Source organism: Pseudomyrmex gracilis, unplaced genomic scaffold (genome assembly GCF_002006095.1).
Source record: "Pseudomyrmex gracilis isolate BER0280 unplaced genomic scaffold, ASM200609v1 scaffold_18, whole genome shotgun sequence".
Lineage (NCBI taxonomy): Eukaryota > Metazoa > Arthropoda > Insecta > Hymenoptera > Formicidae > Pseudomyrmex > Pseudomyrmex gracilis.
Window position 1 is genome coordinate 842,951 of NW_018020602.1, and position 10,854 is coordinate 853,804.

Here is a 10,854-nt window from a genome sequence, read left to right on the forward strand (position 1 = left end):
AGATGCTGCATCAAAGATGAAAAAACGAAAGAGATGAAGAGAAAGATGTGATCTTAAAATTAGGTTCATTCTCGTAAAAGTGTGTAGAAAAATTGTGTGCAGAGATACACAAATTTTTGACTACACACACTTGCTCTTCGAGATTTTTTTATCTTCTAAGTAATTTTATGAACTTTATTTTATGATTATATTTTTAGGTGTAATGTTACACCTACACATATATAATAATAAGTTGCCTAAATTACTTGAAAACTTTCATTGGTCCTTTGATTTCTACAGTTACTGAAATATCTCTGATCTAACATGGATTTCTCATGTGAATTCACAGGAAATTCTAAAGATTGCAAATGTGCCAATAGTAGAATTTTTGTTGTGGATTTATCTAATAATGCTACGGACTTATTACAGAATAATTATGTATTTAAGATCGCATCTTCCCTCATACGTGCATCGCGCAACGTACACGCATAACATGAGTTTCTCCCGCATTTCTCTGTATCGCTTGCAACAATAGGAGATCCCGCTTTTTGGTTTCGTCGAGAATACGTTTACTATCGCGTTTATCTCTAAAAGCTTGTATAAAAAAAACGATATATTTTTGTTCTTATTTTTTGTTGTTTTCGACGTTTCGTACACCAAGGACGAGTGCGTGAAGCAAACTATATCGGGACAACATGAATTCTGTGAATAAATACTTAATATTACAACAAAATCTTAAGTATTCTTCGTAAATGTCACCACTATATAGTTTGTAAGAAAATAAGATACTTTACTTGAAGATTTTTATGTACATTATTACAAACGTGTTTTTTTTTTTTTTGTTTTTTTTTTTCGTAATGCGTAGGCAATGCGTCTTTGCTGCACACACTTCTATTATTATACATACTGCAGAGAAGGTTTTACACGAGTCCGCCCTCCCCATCGAAGTTCGATTCGCATCATCTGCTGTATTTGCAAATTTGTTTTTAATAATTTTGGTACCATTTGAAAACAAGTAATTACCACATTACACATCGATAATATATTTGATTTGTCTTCAAATCTTTTAGACAAAATTAAACACAAGATCTCCTGGTGTAAGCGCAATTAACAACGATGTAATATATTTTGTTCAAATATAAAAATTTTACATTAAATCTCTTAAAATGCGAGATGAAGGAATTCTTTTACACATATGTAAAATCATTGATATAAAAAAATACATACGTATATATATATATATATATATATATATATATATGTAATATATAAAATATTAGAGATAAATGTGTATATTTTTTTCTAAATTATAATAAAACCTACGGCACGCAATGCATTTTTTTTATGCTGGATCGCGAGCATCATGACGATTCGACAAATTCTTTAGGTTCCAAATCACGATCGGTCGATTCTGGCGCTTGCCATGCGATCTTGCACAAAAAAGAAAAATCATGTGCCACAGGCTTAGATTTTAATATTATCGAAATACAAGTGGTATTTACTGGTTTTTAAATTTCAAGTTCAATTCTAAAAAAAACCCAAGAAATACAAAATAAACAGATTGAATCAATATCGAACTAAATGTTATTTTTCTGTTGATTATTTTCTCTTCGCATAGTAATTTATTTCTTTTTTAATGCAAAAAAGCCAACAACTGTACGTCCTCGTCAATATGTGATACTATTTACAGATGAATTTTGTTCGAACGTATTATTGTACTTTATTGTATGTGCTCTCGCGGAGAACTTGGCTTATATGGTATCATATTTTTCTGATTTTCAAATTGCTTGTCTTCTGCTCTATTTCGACGGATTCGAGCAAACAACTTCTATCTCTAAGAATAAACGTTTGTTTTAGCGAAGAAGAGAGACGAAAATTAGTTCGCATCAATGAGCCAAGTTCTCGAACCGATCGCATATATGTAACGATCCGATTTCACTAACAACGGTATGGCGGATCGATAAACCACACAGACGCCCGCCACTTCGGCCAACAATATGCTAAATTCTATCTGAACATTCGCATTAAAAAAATCTTCGCCTATCATTTCTATCGAAATTTCTCTCTTTCTCTCGCTCACATACATTCCCACATCGCTACTTAGTTTCTATGCAGTTTTCCAACTGCTTTCGACGAACCATCTTCAAAGTCACTTCGAAGGGAAATAAAGTCATTTTGGGGGACGGGGTAAGAGAATCGTCGCGCTGTAATAGCGTTCAAATATCGTCGACGCGAAATGAGAATCATTCGAGCTGGCGAACTACACGCACACACTATCACGGACATGTATATGTACACATAGAGGGCGAAATGTACCACTGCACTCACACAAGAAAGTCAGGGTCACTGTAGTCCTCACCGCTCTCGCTGCTGTCGGAGATTCTTCTCCTCTTCTTCTTTTTCTGCTTCCTCACCGATTTGTCCGTCTTGTGTCCGCGATGCTTGCGCTGCGATTCTCTCGCGTCCGGTTGGGTGTGTATCGTCAGCTTCGGTACTCGTGGTGTCGTCGTCGCCATTGGCGGCAACGAATTCACGGAGTTGTTCGGATGCTCCATCGGAGCGGAGGAGTTCAGATTCGGTTGTAGTGGTAACTGAAATTGTTGGCCGCTCGCAACGGCCAAGGTGGCACCGTCATTGATGACGACGCCGTCCGCTATAGCCGTTCTGTCGCCATTTGCCTCTGCATGCGGCTGTATCCTCATCGATTGTTCGCTCTGCTTGCCACCGCCACTGGTGTCGGCGTCGTTACCACCATCATCGTCCGGTTCTTCGGGATCAAACTTGAGCATCAGCTGCTTAAAGTCCAGATACTCCTTCACGAGTTTCTTCCTACCACTTGCGTCAAGTTCCGCGTTGGTATCAGTCATGCCCTCGCGCAACCTCTGCAGGGTGGCCTTGGGTTCAAAGTGCATATTGCTCTTGCGATTTACCGCTTTCTCGTAAACCTTGGCTGCTTCCGATGGCGAATATTGTCCTATTTTTGCGTCGGAAAAGCCATAGAGATCCTTGAGATGCTGCCGAAGTGTTAATAGAAGCAAAAAACCTTGACTGGCGGTAATATATCCTCTGAGCAGAGTTGTGTCGCTTGGTAACCTAGTCAAAAGACTTTCTTCATCCTCTTCATCGTCCTCTTCGTCCTCCAGAGTTGATAGCAACTGATCCGATTTCGGTTGGCCATCCGGTCCTGTTGGCGGCACTGTCGCTATCTGTCCGGATTGCGAATGCGTGTTGCCTTCTTTCGGTAGCAGAGCCTCTTTGAAAGATTGCAACAGATTTGTACCAGACACGGAGATGATGATATCGATGTGATGGATTATAAAGAGCGGCTCGTCCTGCACTTGATATGTAAAGTAGGCGAGATTGTCCGCCAGGTACAACATTTGCGATAGATTGGTCTTGGCATTCTCTTCAAAATGTTTGAGGAATGACAACACAATCGCTCGCCTCTGCTGTTTCGTAGTGCGCAAGATCGTGTAAAGAAAGCCGTTCAACGCGCTCGGAAATTCGCCCTCTTTTATTCGCATACCCCGAACCGTAATGTCGTTTTGCAAGATTTTCTGTAACCGATAACTTAGTTTCATACCAAATTGCGATTTCATGTGTATGAAACCCGGATACTTCTTCTCGATATCTTGCAGTTGTTTGTCCGCGCTGTGGCTCACTGCTTTTTCACAATCTGTGCTCATGCAGATCAGATATGGCACTATTTGAACCGGATGCACTAGACCTTGCGCCAAGATCAGCTGGATAACTTTGAGAGCCGCGTGTCGCACGTTTATGTTGACGTGGAGAAAGGATTCGAGGATCTCTTTGATGTACAATTGAATGACGGTGCTCGCCATACCTGACGAAACATCGCCCATTTCCTTCAGATTTTCCTGTTTTGACATCTTTGCCCACTCGAGATCCTGCTTGATCATTCTCTTCTCCTCTTCTTGCAAGTAGACTTCGATGTTATTCAGCACCTGAATCCTCATGTTGACCAACGCGTTCTCCGAAGTTAGCAGATGATGATACAGCTCTTTTAGTTCCGGCAGCATCATGAATTCATAATGCCGTATGCAAAGAGAACCAATCGCCGAAAGAGTGAAATGGCGAATATCATCGTTATCTTGATGAACGAAATAATTGAGTGTTTCGAAGACCTGGTCTTTGATATTATCCGCCAGTCCTTCTATCACTTCGGGATCCGTAAAGTTGAAATGACGCAGCAATAAGCCGACTGTGAACAGCGCTCGCCGGAAAAACGGTCTCCATTTCAACAGCGATGGATTTTTTGGATCTTTTTCATACAACAATTTGTACTCCGTCAAGTGTCCGTAATATTTCTTGAAGCAATCTCGGATCAGCTTGAAGTTTCGCGTGACGTTATTAACTATAGAACCCAGACACGAGAGGCAGCTCGCGACCACCGATCTGTCGTGTTGCAAAATTAGCTTCACCGAATCCTCTTCCAATTGTGCTAAAAAAGTTTCGCTAGGATGTTCCATCAAGGGAACCACCAATTCGAGCGTGTGCGCGACGCTGCTGATGATCTGATAATCACCCTGCGTCTGGCACTTGAGGCTCAAATAAGGCTGCAAAGTAATTGCGTGATTAACCAGTAACCGCGGCCGAATTTTGGCAAAAAGGTAGAGCGTAGTGAGACACGCAACTAGTCTCTGGGACGAGCCTTTTTTGCCTGACTGTTCCGAATTTCCTAAATTTGTTTCCTCTAGCCGGAGCACATTTTCAATCAGACAGTCGACGATCTGCTTGCACGCCGTTAGCAGCGCTCGCGGTGGCTCTGTTTGCATCTTCGTGCTGTCGTCTTTGTCCTCCTTCGGCTTAAACAGACTTATCAAGAGCTGCTCGAACCATTCGAGTCCCATATCCTTGCTGGCAGCCACGACATCTGTGATGGTCATCACTTTCCTTAGTAGCGATTCTGTGTCCAGAGTTGGACGCTCTCTCACCGGAGTAAACCACATATTTTGAAAAACCTCCATAACGAGCTTTCGAATCCCCTCCTCGTCGTTCACTCTTCTTATCATCTTCACGCATATCTCTGGAATCTTGGGAAAGTCCGGACACTCCATACAGATATCCTTGAGAATCTTGATAACGCGTTTACGCACACTCACACCGGTGTCCAGGATTCTAGCGGACAGCATATCGTAATATTTATCAATCAATTCAGGTCTGCTTAATACGAACTTGCCCACCAAATCAACCGCCGCCTCTCGCACCGACGTAGAATGATCAAGAAACGAATGTTTCACGCCCATTTGCATGTCCGCTCTTGCAAGCACGCTTGGATCGGCCTCGACGATCATTGTTAAACATTTCATCGCCTTGGTTCTTATGGCGATTGACGATTCTGTCAGCACGTGAAGAATTTGCTTGAGATATCTATCAAAACTCTGTGAAAACGGTCTCTTGGACGCGAGATATTGCGAGATCAATTCCGCAGAGTTGTAGTCGATGTACGTCTGAAGAATATCCAGTTTTCTTCCCGAACTGCAAGGTTTTATTCTACCGACGATGTATTTCTTCTTTTCCTCGATTATTCGATAAGCCTCCGAATTCCTTTGCTCATTATTGTCATTTTCATCCGGATCTTGTTCGTCTAAGTCGGATTCGGAGTCTTGATCACTGTTATGACGGTTTTTCTTTTTCGCTCGTTTTTTGTGCATTTTTTTACTCGGGCTATTCTTTGATTGAGCCACTCGAGATTTTTCCAGCGCGCAGTCCCGATACCACTGGGCTAGATAAAAATGACGAGCGTATCCTAGGGCCGAGTCCTTTGTTCCATTAACAGCTAGATAATCCAAAAGTACTTTCTGAAGAAATACCGTCCTTTCTTCGTCCTCGCTCAATCCGACAATTTCCTTATCCCTCTGCTGCTCATAATCCGAGTCCTTTTGCTGTTCGAGCTTAATGTCCCGTATTATCTGATCTATGGTCGATAACTTGCATTGCGAACTAACCGCGTCCTTGCGCAGCCTGGCTGCGACTACACCGAGATAATCGATAGAAGCCACTCGGAGTGACATATCGGAACTCTTATTAGAAAAGTGTCCTACCAATAGATTTCCGAGAAGACTCAACAGCAATTCGGCGGCAGGCCATTCGGGTTTATTTACCGTCGCCAGTAAATCTTGGACGAAATTTTCAAACAATGGTCTGTAATCAATCTCCTCGCCTTTATTACCGCATTTGTTAAGAAACACTGTTAAAAAATTCCCGGCAATTCTGGTGGCGGTCTCGTATTTGTTGATAATGAAGACATCGGCGTCTACGTGACTGGATCGCTTTTCGTCTTCTTCTTTCAAAGGTTTAGTGTCCGAGAGAACTACCACGCACTGAATAAGCTGCAAAACTAACGCGGTCAACATCTGTATGTGATCTTCGGAGTTAAGCCTGTACGTGCGTAAACTTCTTTTACTGCTGGGCAGTCTTGCTATGGACGCGAGAATATCATCCAGCAGTAGTCTTCTGTGTTTCTCGTACTTAGTGAAGATTACGGTGACGAGTTTCAACGCGCTCAACTGAAGATCGCTAACCGATTCGACGAAGAACGGCGCAACGCCTAACGACGACGCGTGAAGCACACTTGTGTCCGTTAGAACTTGTATGTTCAAAAGTTCAGCTAGCAGACCCACAAGCTCGTGCATTTTGTTGTAAACTTGTAAGATACTCTTCTCGCGCACCTCCTTCATGTGGCCCCGCTTCTTACGCCCGCTAGAATTAAAATTTTCAGTCTTATTTTTCGTATCTGTCTTGTAAACGGGATCGAAGGTGGGATAGATCGTGTTAACCAGCTGAAACTTCATAAAGAGAACTATCCGATCTATTACGTCCTCCAAGTAAACTGTCTTCGGCATATTTGAGGAAGTCATAATGTGCAACGCGATTAACGACGAGTCTACAGCACGCTGCACTCGTTCCATCGCCAATTGCATCCACAATCGTCCTTCTTCGACATCGTCGTCCGGATCTACGAGCGGCGTCACTCTGGCACCGTCTCGTATATTTTTCTCAAGTATGTTCAGCAATCTCACCAGTCTGTCTGTTGGTATCGATTCCATAGCGCCCAGCGATTTTAGTTTGGCCGCTTCCGTGCAAAGGTCGTGCAGTTGATATTTAGGAATAAGCATCTCCGGAGGCACGTCGCCATCGTCTTCAAAATCGGCGTTCGCCGTGATATCCTCGGTATTTTCGAAGATCGTGTCTATGGTGGAATTAAATCGTTGATACGTATTGGTCTCCATCAACTCTTCTACGCTCAGTTTGGCTAAAACAGGCACTAGCTTCTTCTCCACCTTGCGTATTTTTGGTTTCGCGTTTGTCGTATCTCGCCTGTCCTCCTCTTCATCGTCATCCGTTATCCTTTTTCTTCGTCGAATCTTGTCTTCGCTCTTCCGCCGTTCCGCTTTCTCCTTCTCTCGCTGCACTTGTCGCTCTTTAGCGCGAGCTTTGAAGTACTTATTGTTCTTACCGATCTCCTCTTCGCTTTCGGAATCGGTCTTGGACGTGTCGTCGCGATTGGAAATGCCCATTTTTGCAGCGCGATTCGGAGATTTCTCTGTAAACGCGTGCAAACTTTTCTGCAAGAGTTCCTGATCGGATTTCGATAATCTACTCAACATCACAACCGGTTCTTTCAGTTTCTCTATTACATTTCCAGGAACTTTCATATTCTTTTCCGAATTATTGTTTTGCTGATGCTGCACACTAGGTGCTTCGCTAGCTGCAGTCGGAACTACAGCGTTAACCATGTCAGTTACGTGTATATTCGGATAGGACGTAGTCTGAGGAGTTGGTAATAAATGTTGTACCGCATGATCTATTTGTCCTTGTTTCGCATCGATGTTTTCTATCGGCAGATCGATATCGGGAATTCCGGCTACGGGGTCGAGAAGAAATTGTTGATTTTCCTGCACCGCGCTATCCATGTCTAACGGTTGACTGCCACCTAATGCGTGATGTACTTGCTGATTCATCATAGGATCGCAGTAAAGATTCTGCTGCATAGCCATGGCCGGATGTTGTTGCTGCATGTTGGCGACACGCATAGGAGATGCCATGTGAAGAGTGTGTTGCGGCGTCATACCGGCCATGTTGTGCTGAGGTGTCACATTACCGAGAGACGTCAGCGTATTGGGTGTATTGGGTGAACTCATATGAGCTGGCGAGTACATGTTCGATTGAAGAGCTACATTCGATAAGGGATTTATACAATTCGCGTCTTCTTGCATATGCTGGGGCGTTGCCAGCGTTCTCGTTTGTTCTGTCATAATGTTGCCTCTAGGCGACGGAGAAGGCACGGCAAAGGGAGACATCTGCGAGATGTCTGTGTGATTCTGTGGTGTAATCGGCATACGCGGATGTTGCGCGTGAACGATATTGCTGGCCATCGGCGGCGGAAGTACGGATCTTGCTGCTGCCGGATGAGCCGGACTACCTTGAGGTGTGTGTCTGGAGCTCGAAGAGCTCGAGTAAGTGGGCGAGAAACGACCATGACTCGCCGGCGACTGATTTGCATTCAACACAACAGGCGCACCTTGCGTCCAATTCTTCGGAGAATTATGCTGAGGTCCCTTGAATACATGAGGATTGATCTGTAAAATTGCCTTGAGCAGCTCGGGCGCGTTCTGTTCGTTCTCTAGCGACTGCTCGGTATTCGCATAATTGTCCTTTAGTTCGATATGATCCGATGAGGTCTGTGACAGGGACGTTATCAACTGCGGCACGAGATTCTCATCGCGAACGCTCAGCAATATCTGCGCCTCTTCCGCCACTCGTGGATGAAACAGCAGTGACTTACTATTAGTCAGGGTCTGCGGCAGCGGAGTTGGTAAGGGCATTTCAGGCAATAAGTCACTGAGACTCGCAATACCAGCGAGGGTAGTTATTGGCACACTCGGTACAACCCCATTCATTTTGAGATTGATTCGTTCGGGCATTACAGCCTGGACAAAAAAAAGAGAATCAAAATCAATTCTAATTTTTTTGAAACTTCCTCACCTTGCAATGTTCATGGAACAATGTAGAGATACAAGTAAACACCGCACAAGCATGTTACAAATATTCGTTCATGATATGCAGTAAATGTAAATCAATGGCAAATGTCTAAGTACACTGTCTCCACAAACGTCTAAATAAGTCATTGTTAAAATTTTTTCACTATGCATTTCAGAACATACCAACACAAATATCTCACTGTCCAATAATAGTCTTTAATCCTTACAGGACACTAGCACTAAGGCAAATATTGGGAACTTGACAAAGTCTCTTTTAAGTTCCCATGTTGCAAGTAAAAGATTCAGCCAAATTTTGATGAAGCTCGTGGATCCTCCAATAAACGATCCATGTTTACCAGTGCTTTGTTGTCCTGTAAAACAAATTAGCATTATACATAAATTGCATACTTTTGTTTTCTTTTCTCTACAACATATTTAAAAAATATCTATTTAAAATTTACTATCTAAAATAGATATTGTTTATGTAAATAAAACCTCAATACATACAAATAAATCGTAAGAACAAAAATAATACAAAACTATAACCTAAAAATATTTTTTAATATAATGCAATTTATTTCACTAATAATCCAACATTTTATTATTAAAAAGTTTAAATGTATAAGTATTAAAAGTAAAACATTTAGAATTTTAATTTTTATATCAAGTAATAATCTGTAATTTTTTATCTTTCTTATAATAATTATATTTTGTTATATTATATATAAAGAAAATAATACGCTAGTTTTGAAATTGTTGTACAAAAATAATATTTTGTTTTTTTGCTACATACAAAGCATTAATATAAATATTATGTTCAATTGATATTTAATTTAATGAAAGAGCGTCCTATTACTATATTTAAAATATAACCATGTGAGAAAATGATTAAAAAAATGAATTTAAGTTTTTACTTAAAAAACCATGCGTTTATATAAATTAATCTTTTTTACATGAGAATAGAATATTGGTGTTATTATCCTTATACAACCAGAATTGATACAAAACACAACAATATAATGAAAAAAGCTCAGAAAATTCGTCATTAAGGCCAATCTTCGCTGATTCTAAGACATCAGTTTCAATAATCACTAATATATTTAATCCAGCATGTTTTTTTTTACCTTCTCTGGATAAACATCCACCATTCAACATCATATATCATGTAACATTGTATTCCTCAAGTATTCAGGAGCGACTATGACAACACAGGGACAAGGGTCAGCAAAATCCTCCCGCAGACGAAAATCTGGATCAGATGTCTGGTGATCTATCAAGAAAATTCGCCGGATCACTCGTGTGAAAAAGTGCCGCGTCAAAGCGCGACGTAAAGAAGACCGCGTCAACTCCTTGTCACTTGCTTACCGGGACTATTTACGTCGCCGATTGCTCGGTCCGCTCTATCCGCGGGTTGGATTTTGGCGGGAGGCCGGGCGCTATTCCACGGCACCGCGTCGCTCGCGGTCGCCGGCGGGTCCTTCACGTTGCGACCGTCGGCGTGGCGATTATTCGTCACGGGGCTAACCACGGTAACACCGTCGTCCGGGCGATGCTCAGCTCAATTGTCATCCGCGGGCAACCCACGGTTGGCCTACTTGGTTGGACGCGTTTCCACGTCGGTCGCGGAGGGGTTCACGGGTCCAACTCGCGATCACGACACTTGGCCTCACACGCGTATCACGCGGCACCGCGCGAACATCGCCGCGTCGCAGGCGCTGCGTCGCTTCGTAAACCGTATTTATTGTGAGAATACGAAGAAAACAGACACAAAGGCGTCCATTTTGCTTAACAGCGAGGTAGCGGAAGTTGCGTAGTGGAATCGCTCGGTCCAAGACGCAGGTATTACCGGCAGGGCGCTGCGCTATAGCGT

At 42.4% G+C, this 10,854-nt stretch overlaps 1 protein-coding gene across 2 annotated transcripts; it reads right to left on the bottom strand.

Moving 5' to 3' along the window:
* Window positions 1-1,280: 1,280 nt before the first annotated feature.
* Window positions 1,281-10,429, bottom strand: LOC109864210 (nipped-B-like protein A). Of its 2 annotated transcripts, XM_020445210.1 has the most exons (4): window positions 10,350-10,429; window positions 10,109-10,254; window positions 9,168-9,355; window positions 1,281-8,933 (listed from the first exon to the last, which is right to left on the bottom strand). In XM_020445210.1, the coding sequence occupies exon 4, from the start codon at window positions 8,925-8,927 to the stop codon at window positions 2,304-2,306; it is 6,624 nt and encodes a 2,207-aa protein (XP_020300799.1). In that variant the 5' UTR covers window positions 8,928-8,933; window positions 9,168-9,355; window positions 10,109-10,254; window positions 10,350-10,429; the 3' UTR covers window positions 1,281-2,303. The 2 variants fall into 2 exon arrangements, with proteins under 2 accessions (XP_020300799.1, XP_020300798.1); XM_020445209.1 differs by having other exon boundaries at window positions 1,281-9,355; window positions 10,109-10,246; window positions 10,350-10,371.
* Window positions 10,430-10,854: the final 425 nt, after the last annotated feature.